General features: G+C 34.4%; 1 protein-coding gene and 1 pseudogene across 5 annotated transcripts in view; both read right to left on the reverse strand.

The window, feature by feature from the left end:
- LOC148942892 (uncharacterized) overlaps positions 1-23,289 on the reverse strand; it is a 152,602-nt gene that overhangs the window by 32,525 nt on the left and 96,788 nt on the right. For 2 of the 5 annotated variants that reach the window (XM_089102206.1, XM_089102204.1), the window contains one exon: positions 2,678-3,187. The exons of 1 other annotated variant lie outside the window; for it this stretch is intronic. In XM_089102206.1, the coding sequence (XP_088958332.1) occupies positions 3,068-3,187 (120 nt within the window). In that variant the 3' untranslated portion in view covers positions 2,678-3,067. Of the gene's footprint in view, positions 1-2,677; positions 3,188-6,263; positions 6,712-9,497; positions 10,041-23,289 lie in introns of those variants that run through there. 2 more of the 5 variants (XM_089102205.1, XM_089102207.1) reach the window with 2 other exon arrangements.
- LOC148942894 (uncharacterized) lies at positions 7,766-9,515 on the reverse strand (annotated as a pseudogene).

Below are 23,289 nucleotides of genomic sequence, written 5' to 3' on the forward strand. Positions count from 1 at the left end.
TTAACTAAAGTGGCGTTAAAATGCAGTTCCAGTAAGACATTCATTCCTAAACATGGATATCTGGTCAAGCGTTTTCCTAGATGCAGAGATCCGACAGTACACGTTTGCAAACGCTCCTCTTACGCTAAAGCTTCCTGATTGGTACAATTTGAAGTTCTAGGGATGGATGCTTTGCAGTAATTTACTAAAAACATGTATCAAATATTACGTATGAAGGGGAGCTGTCGGGAAACTGAGGTCTGGACAGACACGTTGGCTTGGGCAGGAACAAAAACTACTTGTGTTATTTCTCTTTTTGTAAAACCAATTTACAAGGGCAGTCTTGTCGTTGCAAAATCATAAATATAAAATTAATATATTTCTCTTTTAGTTTTGAATTTTAAGAACAGAATATGAGCAAACAGTTACTAGTATTTGTTGTCTTAAGAAATACATATTCAGTCCAAAAAAATAAACTTTCTTTTCTGTTATCCTTTCAAACAGTTCGTGGTAACGAACTGTAAGTAAGCAGCGACCCGGCTCAGTGGTAACAGAAACTCTAAAAAATGAAATTTTGATAACAATAGATATATCAAAAGAATCAGATTTTAATTCTAATTTCAAATATATAAGTTTCATCAAGTTTAATCTTACCCATCAAAAGCTAAGGGCCTGAGGAAATTTGGCTGATTTTTGAAAAAAGGGAGAAAGACCCCCTAAGAGTTATAGAACCTTATTGAAAATCACACCATCATATTCAGCATATCAGAGAACCCTACTGTAGAGGTTTCAAGCTCCTATCTACAAAAATGTGGAATTTTTCATTTTTTGCCAGAAGAAAGATCACGGATGAGTATATATATATATATATATATATATATATATATATATATATATATATATATATATATATATATATATATATATATATATATATATATATATATATATATATATATATATATATATATATATTTTCCAGGGGTAATCGTATTGACCCAGTGGTCCTAGAATATCGTAGGAGGGCTCATTGGAACGGAAATTAAAAGTTCTAGTGCCCTTTTTAAATGACAAAAAAAATGGAGGGCAACTAGGCCCCCTCCCCCGCTCATTTTGTCTGAAAGTCACCCAATTAAAATTTTGAGATAGCCATTTTGTTCAGCATAGTCGAAAATCTAATAAATATGTCTTTTAGGATTACTTAATCCCCCACAGTTCCCAGGGGAAGGGATGCAAGTTATGGACTTTGCCCATTGTTTACATATTGTATTGGTTATTGGGAAGTATACGGGAATTTACAGGAAGGATTTTTTTGTGGTGGTGGGGGGGGCTGGAGGAGGCGGTTACTCGGGAGAATCTTTCTGTGGAGGATGTTTCTTTGGCGTAAGGGACATTTCTATGAAGGAGGCGCCGGATTTCCAAGCATTATTTAAAAAACGATCAGAAATTAAACTAAAAATAACAAATTTTTTCAACTGAAAGTAAGAAGCAACACTAGAACTTAAAACGAACAGAAATTATTACGTATATGAGGGGGTTCTCCCCCAAGTCAATACCTCGCTCTTTACGCTACAGTTTTTTTAGTGCTTTCAAAAGAGCTATCTATTCTAATTAAACTGACTTTGTGATTCAGGGGTTTGTGAATTAAATTTTTTTTTTAACTTATAACGTAAAGAGCGTGGTATTGACTAAGGGGAGAACCCCCTCATATACTTAATAACATATATGTAATAAAAAAAAACGATAACAAAACCAAGCGATACGACTCAATAGTAATCGAAACTTTTTAAAACGGAATTTTAATGTTAATAAATTTATCAAAAGAATGGGCTTATAATGCTGATTCTAAATATGTAAATTTTATTAAGTTTAGCATTACTCATTATAGCCTACGAGCCTGAGAAAATTTACCTGAATTTTTAAAGAGGGGGGAAAAATCCCCTACAAGTGAATGATTTTTAATGAAAATCACACCGTCAGATTCAGCGTATCAGAAAACCCTATAACATATGTTTCAAGCTCATATCTGCAAAAATCTGCAACTTTGTATTTTTTGCCAGAAGAAAAATTTACGAATATAGACGTTTATTACTTAATTTAACTTTTAAATTACATCAGAACCAAATTTAGAGACAACCATTTAGCAAAAGAAGAGTAAAATTTTTATGCAAATCTTTTTTACTTATTCAATGACGATGAGCCAAAATAATGGCTGCATTAACTAAAAAAACGATCAGAAATAAAAAAAAAACTACACGTTTTTTAAACTGAAAGTAAGGAGCGATATTAAAACTTAAAACGAACAGAAATTATTCCGTATATGAAAGGGGCTGTCCCCTCCTCAACGCCTCGCTCTTTACGCAAAAGCTTGACTCTGTCTTACAACTTTAATTTTTTAAACAATAAAAAACTTTTGCGTAAAGAGCGAGGCGTTGAGGAGGGGACAGCCCCTTTCATATACGGAATAATTTCTGTTCGTTTTAAGTTTTAATGTCACTCCTTACTTTCAGTTTAAAAACTTGTTTTTTTATTTAATTACTTTAAGGAATGGTAAAGTCCTCTTCGTTCTCCTTCCCGAAAAATTCTCAGAATTGACAACTTACTTAGTCTAAGTAGCTAATTTCTGTTAGTAATGACAAATTATTTGTTTCTCTTTTGGGGTCTAGCGAGAATATTAAACAAAGACAATGCATACAAACTCACTCTTATATTTGGCTTAATATAGCAAACAACCAATCACAGCACAACAAAGTAGAAGAGACGATAGTTTGATTTATGATAGTCTCTAAAGAGCCATTCCCACACATTGAAGAGGCCATACCAAAAGGGAACTAAGGTTGTGATTTCACTCTAAATATGACGGAACATACAAAAATCGACACGGGACCAATACTGGGAAGACCTTGCTGTTTACAAAAAAAAAAGAAATCAAACTCTTACTCAGACTTTACTTTAAAATCTTAAAGGAGAATGAATCCCCTTTTCTGTACACAGCTGTGTCTCATGGACCATGGCTTTGATGATTCCCTTTCAGATGGCGGTCTTGCTTAATTTTGGGACAGGCTGTCCACTAGAGATTATCTCTTCATTACTTTAACTTGATAGCTATACCACAACCCATCCTTCTTTGGATCCTAGCATTCGCCCTTGTCTCGACCTCTTTTTTGGAAAGCCTGGTACACTTCTTAAAATATCCACTCTGTATTTGCTATAAAAAAAAGAGCCTCCAATCACCATAATCACACTGTCCTAGCTATAAAACTTGTATCAAATTAGGCGCATAAAACAAAGCACTTACACTTTTTACTTTTTAAAGGCAGAGTTTATGGGCGTCCAAGGGAAAGGGGGGGGGGGTACAAGGAGGCCATTGCCATTCTTTCTGGGAAGAACAAAATTAAATACAAAATATGAAATTCTGCAATACATCTATTCTGAACATGAAAACACAGTATTCTTAACTCTTACCCTCGATAAAAAGCGTTTATGGACGCCAATTAAATAGGTATGTATAGTATAGCACCTGAAATTGAAATGATAAATTGTAAGAATAGCATAGAAGAGATGACAAATCACAAACACAGCACAGCAAAAAAATTAAAATTACAAATTTAGCATAGAAGATCATATTCATTTGCTGACACAGACAAAGGCAAATTTTGTAGAAGACATCCATAAGGAGTAATGTTTGTCTGACTAACACCCCTCGACAAATTTACATATCATAGCTTGAAATGTCACTTTAGGAGCAGTAAAAAACACACACAAAAATATAAAATTATATAAACATAAGAAATCATCAGCGGCACATCTGTATGGGATTACAAGCAAAAATGCGTTCTGTTTGAAATTAAAACGGTGCCATTAAAATCAACCAACGATAAATTAAAAATAAATAATAACACAATTAAAAACTGAACGTCTTACAATTAACCACCATTCTGCTTAAAGTGATGAAGCACAATAAACCAAAACAATTTATTCAAGAAAGGCTGGTTCAAATTTGAAATCTGTTAAAATTATGTAGTGTTCAAAGACAATAAGCCAAATTACAAAATTGCTTTCATGTGACAAAATTAATTTAAGATTTAGAGGAAGAAGACGAAATCTCAATTTATGTGTTGTGGGATGGAGAAAATTCAACGGGAGAAATTTAAAATGCTTCTTCTAAAAAGGCATATAAGATCCTTATAATTCGTAATTTGGCTGATTGAGTGATACCCAGTTTCCCTTCATGCTGTATATGTAGAAGAGCGAATAAAGGCTTAAAGCAAAATATTATTGATCACTTGGCTCATGGAAGTTTATGAAGGATTTCAAAGCACATTTCGGCTGTTCTAATTCAATAGGTGGTATGTTACACAGCATGAATTTTATTTGAAAACCCAAAAATGAAAGATGTGTTTCAATTTTACAACTGCTGTTTGTAAAAAGATGGATTGATGCCATTCAAGATACGATGAAAATTAATTCTGATATCAAATGCTCTGATTTCTAATTATTACGGTAGGTAGGAAAAGAAGACGTAACACATTCTTAGAAAATAGATTTTAGTACTGTAGAACCAAATAGGTTAGGAGATAACTGATACATCCAATCGAATCAACTGGCTGTTTTAAGGAATGGGATGTATTTCCAGTTTTTACAAAACAATTTCACACAATAACTTTTTAGTTACTACAGCCGATATTTGGTAGCTCAGATAGACAAAGACAGGATGAAATAAATCTAATTTTGTTTTTTACTGAAATATAATTTGAAATACATGGTTTTGTTGTGAAATGTAATTTTGATTTCTTAGTTAATGGTTTTAGTTTATTGTACTACTGGCAAACCTATTGAACCAGCACTCGAGTAAAAAACATAATAATAATAATAATAATAATAATAATAAACAATCCAGGCAAATATCAAAATTTACCACTTTTGGGCCGAAACGAGACAAAAAATAGCTTTAAAAACGAGGTATTATTACCAACTACTTACTTATCAATACTGTTGTAACTTACTAAAAGGAAATTCTGGTTCTCAAGCCATGTATCTTGTACAAGAAATTGTTTTGAATTGCCTAAATCCTTCGGTGGGAAAAAAGATAAAATCAAACCTCAAAACTTGCTAATTATGCAAAGCATGTTTTAGCTCTGTTTACATATTCAATTTTTCTGTAGTAAGAATTGATGGGTGCCAGTCTCTTGAGACTGAGATGGTACTACCCTGATGTTGACCAACTTCCTCAGTTAATTCCCATCGAGTGCAGTATGAAATTATTTAGTTTATACTATGTCTGAGAAGGGGCGAATTACCAGAATTACCCATTAGTAATATATACTAATTACATTAATATATACTAATTTACAGACAAAGAGGAAGAAGAACTAAATAAGATTGAACCACCAGAGTGTTGACATTTATACCAATAAGGGTGAAATATGGTCAGGGCTGTATCTAGAATTTTTTTCGTGTGTGTGTGGGGGGGGGGGGGTTACAACAAAAACTTGCAAAAAAGATCAAAAATTGGTGCATATTCACTTTTGTTACGTTTCACCAGTCAAACATTTTTTTTTGGGGGGGGGGGGGGCTCCGACTCCCGAACTTCCACTAGATACGGGCTTGAACATGGTAACAATTTTTGTTCTGTCTCTTGTCTGTATAAAGGTTTAGGTTTAATTTTGTTTAGTTCTAGCTGTTCAGTCAAAATGTATTTATGATACGTTCGTCATAGGGAAACATATGCTCCACAGCTTAAAAGTTATACTCCTCACCTAAAAAACATTTGCTTCCCATCTATGCGATGGTGGATAAATACAAATATATAAGAGGAGACGGAAATTATTTTGCAGTTAGTTTTCTCGTAATTATTACGAAGTTTTGACATACTTTTGGTTATGCTAATTTTATCTGATTTTGTCTACTGATTATTTTCGTTTCCCTTATAAAGTTCAAGTTCAAGTTAATCTTGAACTTGAACTAGGAATATATACTAATTACATTAATATATACTAATTTACAGACAAGAGGAAGAAGAACTAAATAAGATTGAACCACCATAGTGCTGAGATTTATACCAATAAGGGTGAAATATGGTCTGGGCTGTATCTAGAATTTTGTTCGTGTGTGTGTGTGTGTGGGGGGGGGGGGGTACAATAAAAACTTAAAAAAACATCAAAAATTGGTACATATTCATTTTTGTTATTTTTTACCAGTCAAACAACTTGTTACCAGTCAAAATGCTGAAAAAGAAGAAGGATGTTAAAAATACACTGTTGGCTATTGAAAAAAATGCTGCGTTTTTCAGTTTTTTTTTTTTTTTTTTTTTTTTTTTTTTTTTTTTTTTTTTTATAGCAATGCCAATCGAATAAACACACGCAAACAATCTCCATCACATGACTTTTGTAAGAACCCTACCAAAAAAACTACAATCTAAATAATCTTTGTCCCCCTTAGCGTATCGTTTCGTCTATGCTTCCCTTAACGCACATATAAGCCATTATGCTTCACACTGCAAGTTTCATTTCTAAAGGCACGCAAAAATATAATATTATAGTAAATAATATCAAAACCGGGGACAAAGAAGCTGTGGAGCATATGTAATTTTAATTAAATGTACCACAGAACAAGCCTAAATTAAGAACTTTCTTCTCCTCGCTCTATATGTTTCAATGTTTGCCTTGTCTTGATGACTGCACCTTGAGAGACGTTGCTAGCAGAGCTTTGACTTAAAAATGCTTTGACTTTCTAAGGAAAAAAAAGAATTCAGTTAAAACTAAGAAATTATTTTAAAGTTTTAATTGTTCAATTTTTTACCTTATAACCTCACTATTTAGATTATTTTACTGACTAACTTTATTCAAGTCATATAAATGGCCCTAATTCACAGCAACTGAAGAGAGGCAAAATTTACTTTTCAATGTCTATAAAGGGGGAGAAATCTTTTCGTTAATTTAAATAGAATTGCAAAAAAAAATGAGAATACCAACAAAATTTTTTTTCACAATATTGAGGGGGTGCCGCAAAAAAATCTATCTAAAGAAATTCTAGCACCCCTCCTCACAAAGACCCAACCCGCATCCACCTATCACGGTGTTTACTTCTACTAAGACTCTCAATAAAATTATTGCCCGGGTATCAGAGTTGGTTTTCTTTATAATCCAGTATCAATATCCAGATTTTTGATAACAGCAAAGTTAAATCTTGCAGGAAGGGAGAAACTTAAACTTTTTCTTTGTGACCAAACAAAAGTGACATTTGTGTGAGCTACCCTCTACACTTTGAAAGAAATAAAGATAAGGAGAACAAAGGTTATTAAGCTGTGAAAGTAAAATAAGTAGTTGCGATATAGGTAAGGAAATCAGTAAAAGAAAACTAGGAGAGAAATAATTAAAAGAAAGAAATATGAAAAAGTAGGAAAGAGATAATTGTTTGCTTAGAAATTTGTAAGGATATCCATTGGTAGATCTTTTACATCAACCTCTTCATCCATATAAGCTCCGCCATTTTCTAGGATATCCAATAGTTCAACTTGTTCATCAGCCTCTTCATCTGTATACACTCCGCCGTTTTCTAAGATATCCAGTAGTTCAGCTTCTGCATCAACCTCTTCATCCATATCAAATCAGCCGTTTTCTAGGATACTGTGGTGTATCAAGGGGAGGGGGCGTTAATTAGCGCAAGTTTGCGTTAATTAAACTTGCTCCTAACGCAAGTTTATCGGATCAACCTATTTTACCCCCCCCCCCCCGAAACTCCTGGATCCGCCCCTGCAACGATATCCAATAGTTCATCTTCTGCATCAACCTCTTCATCCACATCAATTACGTTCTCTATATAACCGTTCCAAATGAATAGCTCTTCGATCTATAATACCTCCGTTCTTTAGACTACTCCCTTTTCTATCACCGCCTGTTTCATCCATATTACCTCCTTTTTCAATATTAATCCATTCGACTTCACCACCATTGTCTTTGTAGAAAATTAAAATTGGAGAAAAACTGGTTAATTCCTTTCTTGCAAAATAATTTTCTCTTTAAGTGTTTTTTTTTCAGGTTTTTGTCCGGTATGCAGTAATGCAATGGATATTGTTTTTTAAATGAGAAGTTCGTTAATTTATTTATTGTAACCCGTTTGTAAATAAAGAAAAACGTCAATAAATACAGCAAAAAGCTTATGATTTTTTGTTTGGCAAACTGGTTCTTCATCCCATAAGCCGAAAATATTGGGGTTCAATTTTCGGAGCATGTATTTCGCCACGCTATTTTGTATAGATGACTCAAGCACCCTGGTGCAGCGCTTTGAGAAACATATACATGGGTTTCTGTTTGTAAGGTGTGACACATAAAAGATTGCCTGGCCTTCATGAGGATACTGATTCCAGATACAATTCCACGGAAACTGACGATTACGTGAAAAGGCTTCAGTAGTCCAGTACATTGAAGGGAAACGATAATACTTGATTTTTGCCATCTGGTAGCGAAAATTTGACGCTCCCAGTGGAGCAAGTGGGCATATAATCGTGTAATATCCGGAAGCTGCTAACGGTGTCATAAAGGACATAATATCTTGCAAATTGTTTCCGTGCTTGATTGTGTTTTTTGGACGTAATCTTCTTTTAAGTCCTTTTCAAACGACTGAATAATATCCTTGATATTTAAACAGATTTTATTGGAGCAAGTTATAGCTGCTAGGAACTCCACAATTCCTCTCAATACAAAGGCCAATATACCATCACAGCATTCTATTCTAGGCAAAGTTTTTCCTAAAATAAACATGTCAAGGATCTTTATTGTTTGTTCAATGGTAAGGGGATTATTATTCGAGTAAACCCATCCAGTCTTTTTTCTGTGGTGAATTAGGGGGAGCTACATCTGCTGTGTGGTCAAAGCTGCGACCTAAAACCTATTTATATGCATAATGCAGAGCATCAATGTACTTCGTTGTCATATTTGGGAACACATCGTACATTACTTTTCTTAAGATCATCGGAAGGGTCTTTTTGACGTTTGAGTCAAGTCTATCCTTTGTTGGTAGGTCATTCAGATCCACCAGGAGATCAAGAACAGTCCATACTATAATATCCTCTGCTTCATATAATAGTCTATATGACTATTGACAGTCTATATGAGTCATATAGTCTATATGACTATATGACTATGACTATTGACTATGACTTCTATAATAGTCTATGTTCAGCTGCCACGAATAAAGAAAGGACAGAGTATGCCAAATATGTTTTACCTTTGTTTGGTAAAAGATAATTTGGGTTTAACCATAGAGGATTATTCGGTGAATATGATCACAAGACGCAAGTAATTAAACCATAATATCGTGGTGCAATTTTAAGACGCATTTTTGTGATTGCAGGGAGAGGTAAAGTGACAATCGTTTATTTGACTTTTAAAGTTTGTAACATCCGCTTGATTCTCGTTGATAGTATTGCTTGAAGAATGATTCAATAATCTGAGGGGTTTCATATTCATTATTTTGTCGACGTTATTCTGGGAAAATGTTTGCTTGTGTTCAATAGAGTTTGAACAATTAGCCATCACTAGCTGTATTTGAATAATTAGTCAAAAGGGTGGTGGCTGAGAAACTAAAGTCTCTAAATCAGTTCAATATTGCGTCCGATTGAATAGTTCGAGACTTAGTTTGTCTGTCCAAAAAAGTCAGAAGAAACTGCAGGTTGTTCGTTATTAGCAGTAGATGAATGACTATGGAAGTTTCGAGGAGGCTGAGAAACTAATCAGTTTATTTCCGTTCTTATCATTTCTTGAATTGAGCCCGTCAATTGATTTGTTTTGTTCCGTCTCAACTCACTGTTTGTTCCGTCTCAACGGAACAAATCAAAATTGATTTGTTCCGTCTGCCCACAAGGGTTCGAAGAGCCTACTCCTACCGAAAATTTAGGCTGTCCCAAAATGTTATTTGTGACCAATGGAAGTGATTCTTGATTAGCCGGTTCCGGAAGCTATTCTGTTCTTAAATAGTTGAAAGTTTTGTGAATTTTCTATTTTTGTACTCATATTGTTGCTTGATGACAGACTTTGGCCTTCTCATTAGGAAGTTTGAGCCTGCAAAATTAAATGTTCGGTGCAAATTCAATTTAAAATTTTAAAATGATAGTAAAGATTCCCTCTGAGCAAGGATTAAAATAGAGTTTTTTTCAGAAAACCGCAAGTAAACAAAGAGAATTAGCTAGAACTAAAAGGTGGTTCTTCCTCGCTTGAAAAATACAGGTACCTATTCAGATTTTAATTGAAGAAGAGGACGCATTAAACCAACAAACAATATCTTAGAATAATTAAGGCTATATATTGCTTATAAATAATTTTGGGAGTGGGGTGATTCGTCTAAGTATCAAAAAAGACGCAATCTACTCAGTAATTATAGAATATTGACGTTTTGCAATATAAGGCAGGGAGGTCACCCAAGAGCATTTTTATCAATCAGGTTTACCTGGAACGTTGATGGAAATCCATTTTGAGAGGCAGGGGAGAATGATTAGAGAAAATTAATGGGCATTTTTTCTATTAGATTTAAATAATAAAATCTAAAGAGACATAGAAAAGGGTTCAAGTCCGTCAATTAGAAAAATGAAACCGATGCCAAAAGTAAAAATGGAATTAATTGTTCATCAGAAAAATGGCTTTGGCTCAAGAGTCCACAGTTTTCACAGGATATGCTGCATCACCATTATAACTATATACAAAAAACATACCACCGGAGAAAGAAGCTAAAAAATTATTTTTTAATACCTCCGATAAAAACTTTAAGTCTTGTTCAAAACTAGTTGATTATTTTTTTCAAACTTATCCTTCATCACCGTTATAAAATTGTACAAGAATGTTTGCATATAGCTCACTTTATCATAGACTATTGAAGTCTAAAATGCAGAAATTGGGCGCAAAAATGATGAAAAACTAAGGCCTTATGCAATTTTTACAATATTTTACCTTGCTAATGGTGGTACCCCTGAAACCAAAGAGCATGTACTGGATTAACCACGCTTCTTGACTACTAAGGTCCTCGCCATGGCCTTGCATTGCGTTGCTACACCAAGTACTATTACCATGCTGAGATCAAACCTACTGCGCCACCAAAGGACACACCAAAGAGCATTTAAAATTGGGGACGCTCATTTGACATTCTGGCACTCAAAAAACTAACGATGCAGTATAGATAGCATGCTTTTGCAAGTACAAAAATTATTTTTTTCGAAAAAAACGTAGGAATCTCTCCCCCCCCCCTCTTTCTCATTCTTTCTCAAAAATAGGAGGCACTAGTGGGGTTATTAACTGCTAAAAAGAAAACGAATCCAAGAATCCAAGGAAACAGAAAAAAATTAGAGAGGGAAGAGCATTAAAGGCAAATCCTTACTGATACATTAACTCCATCTTCCCATCCCCACCTTCTTAACCAAGAATCAAAGATGTAACGTCTGAAAAGTAAACACTTATTTCTGCTAAATATATCTATGATTGATTTACCTTAGTAAAAAAGAAGGGACCAAGAGGGTCAAGCTAATCAGGACCAAATTTTTATTTTTGTCAAAACTAGAAAATTACTTCTTTGATACGATTTTCGAGGTTTTTCTAGCCAAGGGTAGAAGAAGGGATGAATTTAATCGAGGGAAGCCATCCTTTTTGTTTATCTAAAAATAAAAGCATTAGACATCAGAAATTCTCAAATTACTAAAGTCCCCAGGACTCAAGTAAATTTTTTGATGGGAAAACCCCCAAGATTAAACCTGGGCTAGTATAAATGTATAAAGTATAAATGTATAATCTAGTATAAATGTGCGCAACAAGGCTGCTTTTAATCGATCCAAGCCTTAGAGGCGATGGATGGGTACATTTTACCATGAAGAATTCTAATGGGGGTTAATTGTTAAGAATATATCATTTACTTGGAGCTGAACTGAAAATAATAACATCATTTTCCTTTTGGACAGGGCTCTGCATCATAACTGGATAAAATAGTTTTTTTTGTTGTACTTTGAACATCAAAGTACAACAGAAAAAACTATTTTATCTAGTTTTGATGCAGTTTCTATGCACAAAACTATGTTAGTTTTTAGTTTTTAGTTCTTAGCTTTTAGTTTTGATGTGGACAAAACGCATCTGATATCCTTAGCAATGCTAAATCATTTTTAGGAGCTTATCATTTAGTTGAGAGTAACAAGGATGGACATGGTCAAAATATATTTGAAATACTTAGCAATGTTAGATCGTTTTCAGGAACCTAACTTCTAGTTTTGAGAAACAAGGATACATATTGTCAAAATGCATCTGATATTCTTAGCAATGTTAGATCATTATAAGGAACTTAGCTTTTAGTTTTGACAAACAAGGATGTATGTGGTCCAAATGCATCTGATATCCTTAGCAATTTTATATCATTTTGGGGAACTTGTCATTTAGTTGAGAGAAACAAGGATGCATAGGGTCAAAATGCATCTAATATCCTTAGCAATGTTAGATCAGTTTGAGGAGCTTATCTTTTAGTTTTGAGAAACAAGGATAAATATTGTCAAAATGTATCTGATACCCTTAGTAATGTTAGATCATTATGAGGAACTTAGATTTTAGTTTTGAGAAACAAGAATGTATATGGTCAAAATTCATCTGATATTTTAGCAATGTTAGATCATTTTGAGGAGCTTATCATTCAGTTGAGAGAAATAAGGATGCATAGGGTCAAAATGGTTCTGATATCCTTAGCAATGCTAGATCATTTTGAGGAACTTAGCTTTTAATTTTGAGAAACAAGGATGGATGTGGACAAAATGCATCTGATATCCTTAGCAGTGTTAGATCATTTTGAGGAGTTTATGATTCAGTTGAGAGACACAAGGATGCATATGGTGAAAATGCATATGATATACTTAGGAAAGTTAATTCATTATGAGCAACTTAGCTTATGATTCTGAGAAATAAAGATATATGTTGTCAAAATGCACCGGATACCCTTGGCAATGTTAGATCCTTATGAAGAACTGAGCTTTAAGCTTTGAGAAACATGGATGCATGTGGTCGAAATACATCTCATATCCTTAGCAATTATATATCATTTTTAGGAACTCATCATTTAATTGAGAGAAACAAGGATGCATAGGGTCAAAATAAATCTGATAGCCTTAGCAATGTTAGATCATTTTTAGGCACTTAAATTTTAGTTTTGAGAAACAAGGAAGCATATTGTCAAAATGCATCGGATATCCTTAATACCATAAATACCGTAAATAATGCTCCGACACAGGTCACTATTAACACCTACCAAAAATACAAATTGATAAATCAAATGTGCAAACCATACATCCATACAATAAAACATCAAATATAACACCAATACAATGGACATTTAAAATCCATAAACATAAGAAATCCATACAATAAAACATGTATTGATTCTCTATGTGTCTGCTTGGAATGATAAAACAAAACCATCCCTACAATAACATCCATACATCCATACAATAAAACATCAAATATACCACCAATACAATGAACATTAAGAATGCATAAACATAAAACATCCATACAATAAAACATGTATGGATGCTAAATGTATCTGCCAGGAATAATAGCCCGCTTGTATGATGGGAGTACTGACCGCTTGCTTAGATTGACATAATAAGAGGGTACTGTCCGCTCTCATTTATTGACCCAACTAAGGGGTACTGCCCCGTTGGAAGCATTGATACTATACTACTGAAGAATAGCTAGAAATCACCCAAATTTCAGTTCGTGAATTAAAAAAGTCAAAACGAGAAAGGAAAAAACTCTAACAACACTGAATGTCCACGAATTAGGCTAAACTCTGGCCTTCCTGAATACACCTTTATATACATATGCTTTCTTAGTTATAAAAGCAGACATTCTTAGGGGCAAAGGGGAGATATTTTGATAAATCTTTTTTCTGATCGACACTTTCCAATCAAAATTATGAAGATACTATTATTATCGTGTCTCAAAATGAATTTGCGTGTCATTTTGGGTCACATGTTTCACGCGTTTCAACGCGTTTCACGCGTTGAGAAAGCTAACAGGATTGTTTGCGACTCTTAATAGAAATTAGTTTGAAAAAAAAACGACTAATAACACTATTTCTCCATGAGTTACGGCAAGCCCAGAATTTACTGTTCATATAGTGAAATGGACGTTGGTCTGCCAAACTGAAACCTCGTATCTACACCATCCCTAATCACGATAAGGCAAGGCCAAGACAAACAATTTCTGTCTGTCACATTTTATGAGTTGAAACCTAATATCTCCCAGTGGTAACAATAGGGGGGGGGGTGTGCTCCCTATTTTTTTCTTCAATCTCTGAAAAATACTTTTTTGGGGTATTGTCATGGGAAAGCACCCGTTTTTGGCTTTTTCATTTATAAATAAAAAAAAATACTAATATATGCACCCTAGATTTTAAAAATAGCCCCTACCACCTCCTTAAAAATTCAAGAGTCTATGAAAGTTGGCACAGGATGTGACTGTACTACATGATGTGCAAATGTGGTTGTGTATATATTTTAATTATTCTATGGTCATAGTTTTGACTTATTTTATTTTTTTTATAACTGCATTTATTTATTTTTTTTGTTAGATGTAGCCAATTACGTTGTTTGCCAAAAACTATAATGCAATTTTATATTAATTTAAACATAGCTCCATCAGGGACGATTGCAGGAAGGGAACTTCGGGACCCAATTGAAATTCAAAATTTACCAAATCAAAGAAGAATAAATAAAATAACGCAGTATAATGGTTTGAGCTTTTTTTGTTCTTCTTTGAATTTAGATGTCTCCTTTTCTTTTTTAATTGTTATGTTTCAGATTATTTCTGTCTCAAACAAGGGTGTATTCAGCATTTTGTTTGGGGCGGGGGGTTATAACAAAAAACTAGAAAAAATTATGTACATTTTTGCTGCGTTTCTACGAGTCAGACAAAGATTATAGGGGAGTTCAAACCCTGTAACCTCCCCTCTACTGGACACGGTATTGGTATCAATGCTGAAGATACCTAGTCTGATACAGGTGAAATATTTGTGTGACTGTTTCTTTCTTTTTTCTTTTTACTGGCCATAGACCCATTGTTTCTCAAGATTTCTTTCTTTGTTTTGAGACGGTAGGTCAACTTGACCTCGGATCTTTATTTTCAATTCAAATTATCAATATTTTTTTATTATTATAACCCTCTCCTCCCAGTAAAACTTTCCGCACCAGGTTCTTAAAAACCTATCACTATAGGTGTCTCAAATGAACAATTGTTGGCGACCCCGTCCAGTTAGTATATAACCGATAACAGTCTACCTTCAGTTAATTAGTAACGGAATTAAGCAGTTAACACAATGAATGGTTAATGCTTTTGACCAATCACAGAGGTGTTTCATAATTACTACGGAAACTGCCGTGGACAGGTGCCGATTAATTCTAAGTAAAGAACGATGTGGGCACAATGTGTGTTTTTTTTGTTTTTTCTCCGTAAGTAGTAACCAAGATACTACTTTGCGTACGCCCCTGAACCAAACAGGTTTCTGGTAGGTATAATCTGGTTTGGTGGGTACAATCTGGTTTGGTGGGTATAGTCAGGTTTGATGGGTATAGTCTGGTTTGGTTTTTCAAAGAGAGTGAATATCCCCATGCATATAGGTAAACATTTCTACAGGGCATTACACCTTTTCAAAGAGCTCCCCCGCATTTCGGGCCAACCAGATATGTTTCTAGGCCAACCAGACATGGTCTTATACTTTTGAGGACTTGTCTTTCACTTTGATGAAGGACAAGTTTTTCTGATGCAATTTACCAGATTTCTAGTTCATGGTATATGCGTCTTTTATATATCAATTATTTTTTTTTGTTGCCATAATTCCAGTTTTTTCTAAACCAGTATTTTCATGTGGTTACTCCACATACTGTAACTTGATTAGTAGTTGTTTTTTTTAAACTTGGTGACGTATGATGTACTCAAGCATGTTTTGATAGTTTGATTACATGCCTTACCAGCCGGGTTTCTGCAAAGTGTTATGGGCTTCCTTGAAAAAATACCAGTTTAAAAAAAAATAAATAAACATGCATCCATGATCTTTCTTCTGGCAAAAAAATACAAATTCCAATTAAAACTAGTCAAACGTGTTAATAACCTGTAAGTTATAGCTATCTGATAGCTCGTTCAGTATCGCATGTATTATTAGTGGTATCAATGGTATTTCATTTGCGTAAAGCTATCTCGATTTGCCAAAACTTTTATCGTTCGCATAAAATTAACTCAATTTGCAAAAATGGTATTCCATTTGCGTAACTCTGCTCTGAATGTCCTTAATGAGGATATAAATAATATAGAATGACATTGTGACTTGACCTAGCTTTACCTCTCCGATGTGGTCTGTATAATACACAAGTAACGTTTGAAAAGTATTGTCAATTTAAAATAGGATGCTGTTTGAGTCTTTTTGGTCTGTGTTTGTCTCTTTGGGCTATTTGTGTCTCTTTGGACTGTGTGTGTTTCTTTGGGCTTTGTGCGTCTCTTTGGTCTGTGTGTCTCCTTTGACTGTTTGAGTCTTTTTGTTATGTTTTTGTCTCTTTGGTCTTTTTGTGTCTTTTGTGGGATGTTTTTTTATATTTGGGCTTCTGTCTCTTTGGGCTGTTTGTGTTTTTTTGGCCTATGTGTGTCTCTTTGGGGTGTTTGAGTAATTTTGGTCTGAGTGTCTTTATTTTGGCTGTTTTTGTCTGTTAGGTGTCGTGTGTGTCTCTTTGGGCTATGTGTGTATCTTTGGGGCGTTTGTATCTTTTGGTCTGTATGTGTCTCTATGAACATTTTTTGTCTCTTTGGGCTGTGTGTGTGTCTCTTTGGGCTTTGTGTGTCTCTTCGGGCTGTGTGTGTCTCTTTAGCCTGTGTGTGTGTGTGTCTCTTTGTTCTGTGTGTGTCTCTTTAGGCTGTGTGTCTCTTTGGGCAGTTTGAATCTTTTTGGTCTGTGTGTGTCTCTTTTGGCTTGTTGTGTCGTTTTGGGCTTTGTGTGTCTCTGTTGGATGTGTGCGTCTCTTTGGGCCGTGTGCATCTCTTTGAGCTGTACGTGTCTCTTGGGCTGTTTGAGTCATTTTGGTCTGTGTGTGTTTCTTTTGGCTGTTTGTGTCTCTTAGAGGCCATGTGTGTCTCTTTGGGCAATGTGTGTCTCTTTGGGGTGTTTGAATCTTTTTGGTATGTATGTGTCTGTATGGGCGTTTTTTGTGTCTTTTGGCGGGGTGTGTTTGTATTTGGGCTTTGTGTGTCTCTTCGTTCTGTGTGTTTGTCTCTTTAGCCTGTTTGTGTCTCTTTGGGATGTGTGTGTCTCTTTAGGCTGTGTGTCTCTTTGGGCAGTTTGAATCTTTATTGTATCTTGGTGTCTAATGGGGCAGCGTGTGACGTGTTAAGCATTATGTGAATAGTGGTGATGTGTGCGTCTCTGTGGATTGTGTGAGAATATTTTAAATTGATGTGTACCGTTTTGTGTTTTATGTCTCTTATTTTTTCGTGTGTCTATGTAGGCTGTGTATGTCTCGTTGGACTGTGTGTCTTTTTGGGCTGTCTGACTCTTTTTGGTCTGTTTATGTGTCTCTTTGGGCTGTTTGAGTCTTTTAGGTCTGTGTTTGTCTCTTTGGGTTGTGTTTCTCTTTGGGCTGTCTGTGTCTCTTTGAGCTGTTTGTGTCTCTTGAGGCTGTTTGAGTCTTTTTGGTCTGTGTTTGTCTCTTTGGGCTGTTTGTGTCTCTTTGGACTGTGTGTGTTTCTTTGGGCTGTGTGCGTCTCGTTGGTCTGTGTGTCTCGATGGTCTGTTTTTGTCTTTTTGATGGTTGGGTTTATCTGGGGAGTGTTGGAGTCTTTTTTGTGCTTTTTTGTTATTTTGGGGATTGTGTCTCGTTTGGAAGGGTATGATACTTTGGGCTTGGTGTTTATAGTTTTGCGGTTTGTGTAAGTATTTTTTGTGTGTCTTTCTTGCTGTTTGTTTCTCTTAGGGGTCGTGTGTGTCTCTTTGGGCTATGTGTGTCTCTTTGGGGCGTTTGAATCTTTTGGTCTGTATGTGTCTGTATGAGCGTTTTTTATTTCTTTGGGCTGTGTGTGTGTCTCTTTGGGCTTTGTGTGTCTCTTCGGGCTGTGTATGTCTCTTTAGCCTGTGTGTGTCTCTTTGGGCTGTGTGAGTCTCTTTAGGCTGTGTGTCTCTTTGGGCAGTTTGAATCTTTTTGGTCTGTGTGTGTCTCTTTTGGCTTTTTGTGTCGTTTTGGGCTTTGTGTGTCTCTGTTGGATGTGTGCCTTTTTTTTGGGTCGTGTGCATCTCTTTGAGCTTTATGTGTCTCTTGGGCTGTTTGAGTCATTTTGGTCTGTGTGTGTTTCTTTTGGCTGTTTGTGTCTCTTAGAGGCCATGTTTGTCTCTTTGGGCAATGTGTGTCTCTTTGGGCTGTTTGAATCTATTTGGTCTGTATGTGTCTGTATGGGCGTTTTTTTTCTATTTGTGGTGTGGGTGTGTCTCTTTGGGGGTTTTTTTTATCTTAGGCCTGTTTGTAATTCTATTTATACTGTGTGTGTGTCTTTTGGGTGTGTGTGTATCTTTAGGCTGTGTGTCTCTTTGGGCAGTTTGAATCTTTATGGTCTGTGTGTGCCTCTTTTGGCTGTTTGTGTCGTTTTGGGCTTTGTGTCTCTCTGTTGGATGTGTGCGTCTCTTTGGGCCGTGTACGTCTCTTTGAGCTGTATGTGTCTCTTTGGGCTGTGGGTGTCTCTTTGTGATGTTTGTGTCTCTTTAAGCTGTGTGTGTCTCGTTGGACTGTGTGTCTTTTTGGGGTGTCTGAGTCTTTTTGGTCTGTATGTGTCTCTTTGGGCTGTTTGAGTCTTTTAGGTCTGTGTTTGTCTCTTTGGGTTGTGTTTTTCTTTGGGCTGTCTGTGTCTCTTTGATCTGTTTGTGTATATTGATGCAGTGTGTTTCTCTTTGTGGTGTGTGTCTCTTTTTGCTGTTTGAGTGTTTTTTGTCTGTTTGTGTGTCTCTTTGGGCTGTTTGAGTCTTTTTGGTCTGTGTTTTTCTCTTTGGACTGTTTGTGTCTCTTTGGGCTGTGTGTGTCTCTTTGGGCTTTGTGCGTCTCTTTGGGGCTGTGTGTCTCGTTGGACTGTATGAGTCTTTTTGATCTTTTTGTGTCTCTTTGGGTTGTTTGAGTCTTTTTGGGCTGTGTTTGTCTCTTTGGGCTGTTTGTGTCTCTTTGGGATGTTTGTGTGTCTTTGGGCTATTTGTGTCTCTTTGGGCTGTTTTAGTAATTTTGGTCTGTGTTTGTTTCTTTTGTATGTTTGTGTCTCTTAGGGGTCATTTGTGTCTCTTTGGGCTATGTGTGTCTCTTTGGGGTGTTTGAATCTTTTTGGTCTGTATATGTCTCTTTGGGCTTTGTGTGTCTCTTAGGGCTGTGTGTGTCTCTTTTGACAGTGTGTGTCTCTTTGGGCTGTTTGTGTTTCTTTGGGCTATGTGTGTCTCTTTGGGGTGTTTGAGTCATTTTGCTCTTTGTGTGTTTCTTTCGGCTGTTTGTGTCTCTTAGGAGCCATGTGTGTCTCTTTGAGCTTTTTTTGGGGTGTCTTGAGTCTTTTTGGTCTGTATGTGTCTCTTTGGGCTGTTCGAGTCTTCTATGTCTGTGTTTGTCTCTTTGCGTTGTGTTTCTCTTTGGGCTGTCTGTGTCTCTTTGAACTGTTTGTGTCTCTTGAGGCTGTGTGTGTCTCTTTGGGCTGTGTGTCTCTTTGGGCTGTTTGAGTCTTTTTGGTCTGTTTGTGTGTCTCTTTGGGCTGTTTGAGTCTTTTTGGTCTGTTTTTGTCTCTTTGGTCTGTGTGTGTTTCTTCGGGCTATGTGTGTCTCTTTGGGCTTTGTGTGTCTCTTTTGGTTGTGTGTCAATAGGTTTAAGCAATAAATATCTTTAAGCTTAACCCGTCTTTATTCTTTAGAATAGTTCTATTGTAAGCAAGTAACAAACTCTTTCCTGAAGTCACCTCTTGGATACACAATACAGAAACTTCATTTAAGAAATTATGAAAAAATTGTAAGTAAGTAAGTAACAAATTCATTCTTGAAGTCACCTCTTGGATACACAATACAGAAATTTCATTAAAGAAATTATGAAAAAATTGTAAGTAAGTAGAGTCTTTTTGGTCTGCGTTTGTGTCTTTGGGCTGTTTGTGTCTCTTTGGGCTGTGTGTGTTTCTTTGGGCTTTTTGCGTCTGTTTGGGGTGTGTGTCAATACGTTTAAGCAATAAATATCTATAAGCTTAACCCGTCTTTATTCTTTAGAATAGTTCTATTGTAAGCAAGTAACAAGCTCTTTCCTGAAGTCACCTCTTGGATACACAATACAGAAACTTCATTTAAGAAACTATGAAAAAATTGTAAGTAAGTAAGTAACAAATTCTTTCTTGAAGTCACCTCTTGGATGCACAATACAGAAATTTCATTAAAGAAATTATGAAAAAATTGTAAGTAAGTAGCAAATTTATTCTTGAATTCACCTGCTGGATAAACAAAGACATTTCTTTCAAGAAATTATGACAAAATTCTAAGTAAGTAACAAACTCTTTATTGTTTAAACGACTTAGATACAAAATGTAGAAATTTAATTCAAGAAATCATGAAAAAATTCTCAGTAAGTAACAATTTCTTTCTTGAAATCAACTCTTGGATACACAATACGGAAATTTCATTCAAGAAATTATGAAAATATTTGTAAGTAAGTAACAAACTCTTTATTAATTTCACCTCTTGGATATACAGTACAGATACTTCATTCAAGAAATTATGAAAAAATCGCAAGTAAGTAACTTTTTTTTCTCTGTTTCACAAACAATTTTCACTTAGCTACACGATGTAGAAATTTAATTCAAGAAATTATTAGGAAATTCTCAGTAAATAACAATTTCTTTCTTGAAGTCAACTCTTTGATACACAATACGGAAATTTCATTTAAGAAATTATGAAAAAATTTTAACTAAGTAGAAAATTCTTTCTTGATCTCACTTGTTGAATGAACGAAAGGATATCTCGTCTATGAAAGTATGAAAACATTTTAAGTAAGTAACAAACTCTTTGTTATTTTCGCAAGTTAGATACATAATGCAGATATAAGATTCATGAAATTATGACAAAATTCTCACTAAATAAAAATTTTTTTTTTGAAATCAAGTTGTGGATACAAAATACAGACATTTCAATCAAGAAATTATGAAAATATTTTTAATTAAGTAAAAAACTCTTTATTGATTTCACCTCTTTGATATACTGTACAGATACTTCATTCAAGAAATTATGAAAAAATCGCAAGTAAGTAACTTTTTTTTCTCTTTATCACAAACAATTTTCACTTTGCTACACGATGTAGAAATTTAATTAAAGAAATTATGAAAAAACTCTCAGTAAGTAACAATTTCTTTCTTGAAATCAACTCTTTGATACACAATACGGAAATTTCATTCAAGAAATTATGAAAAAATTGTAACTAAGTAGCAAATTCTTTTTTGAATTCGCCCGTTTAATAAACACAAAGACATTTAGTTCAAGAAATTATGACGAAATACTAAGTAAGAAACAAACTCTTTATTGTTTTCACGAGTTAGATATACGATGTAGAAATTAAATTCAAGAAATTATGAAAAAATTCTCCGTAAGTAACCATTTCTTTCTCGAAGTCAACTCTTGGATACACAATACGGAAATTTCATTCAATAAATGAAGAAAATATTTGTAAGTAAGTAACAAACTCTTTATTGATTTCACCTCTTGGATATACAGTACAGATATTTGGTTCAATAAATTATGAAAAAATCGCAAGTAGGTAACTTTTTTTTTCTCTTTATCACAAACAATTTTCACTTTGCTACACGATGTAGAAAACTCTTTATTGTTTTCACGAGTTAGATATACAATGTAGAGATTAAATTCAAGAAATTATGAAAAAATTCTCAGTAAGTAACAATTTATTTCTTGAAGTCAACTCTTGGATACACAATACGGAAATTTCATTCAAGAAATTATGAAAATATTTGTAAGTAAATAACAAACTATTTATTTATTTCAAATATTGGATATACATAAAAGAAACTTCATTCAAGAAATTATGACAAAATCGCAAGTAAGTAACTTTTTTTCTTTTTATCACAAACAATTTTCACTTAGCTACACGATGTAGAAATTTAATTCAAGAAATTATGAAAAAATTCTCAGTAAGTAACAATTTCTTTCTCGAAGTCAACTCTTGGATACACAATACGGAAATTTCATTCAAGAAATTATAAAAATATTTGTAAGTAAGTAACAAGCTCTTTATTGATTTCACCTCTTGAACATACAGTACAGATACTTCATTCAAGAAACGTGATTAAACACGTTTTGAAACTACATGCTATTTGCATGCCTTTCCTTGGCACCATTCCAAACGAGCATACAATAACTTGATTGGTGATTGGTTACGCACCACGACGGCGCATACATAGTGAGAGAGACATGCAAAGTCGACATAGCTTTATTTCATTTTTTAAGGTTAATTTAGACGAGGTTACGTGGGCGCACGTAACCTCGTCTAAATTAACCTTAAAAAATGAAATTTCTTGAATTTAATTTCTACATCGTATATTTAACTCATGAAAACAATAAAGAGTTTGTTACTTACTTAGAATTTTGTCATAATTTCATGAACGAAATGTCTTTTTGTTTATTCAACAGGTGAATTCAAGAAAGAATTTGCTACATAGTTACAATTTTTTCATAATTTCTTGAATGATATTTCCGTATTGTGTATTCAAGAGTTGACTTCAAGAAAGAAATTGTTACTTACTGACAATTTCTTCATAATTTCTGGAATTAAATTCCTATATCGTATAGGTAAGTGAAAATTGTTTGTGTTAAAAAGAAAAAAAAAGTTACTTCCGTGCTTTTTTTTCATAATTTCTCGAATGAAGTATCTGTACTGTATATCCAAGAGGTGGAATCAATAAAGAGTTTGTTACTTACTTAGAATTTTGTCACAATTTCTTGAACGAAATGTCTTTTTGTTCGTCCAACAGGTGAATTCAAGAAAGAATTTGCTACTTAGTTACAATTTTTTCATAATTTCTTGAATGAAATTTCCGTATTGTTTATCCAAGAGTTGACTTCAAGAAAGAAATTGTTACTTACTGAGAATTTGTTAATAATTTCTTGAATTAAATTTCTACAACATGTAGCTAAGTGAAATTTGTTTGTGATAAAGAGAAAAAAAAAAGTTACCTACTTGCGATTTTTTCATAATTTCTTGAATGAAGTATCTGTACTGTATATCCAAGAGGTGAAATCAATAAAGAG

The sequence above is a fragment of the Artemia sp. Qi Xiang Cuo genome, chromosome 16, assembly GCF_049724085.1.
Source record: "Artemia sp. Qi Xiang Cuo chromosome 16, ASM4972408v1, whole genome shotgun sequence".
Classification (NCBI taxonomy): Eukaryota; Metazoa; Arthropoda; class Branchiopoda; order Anostraca; family Artemiidae; genus Artemia; species Artemia sp. Qi Xiang Cuo.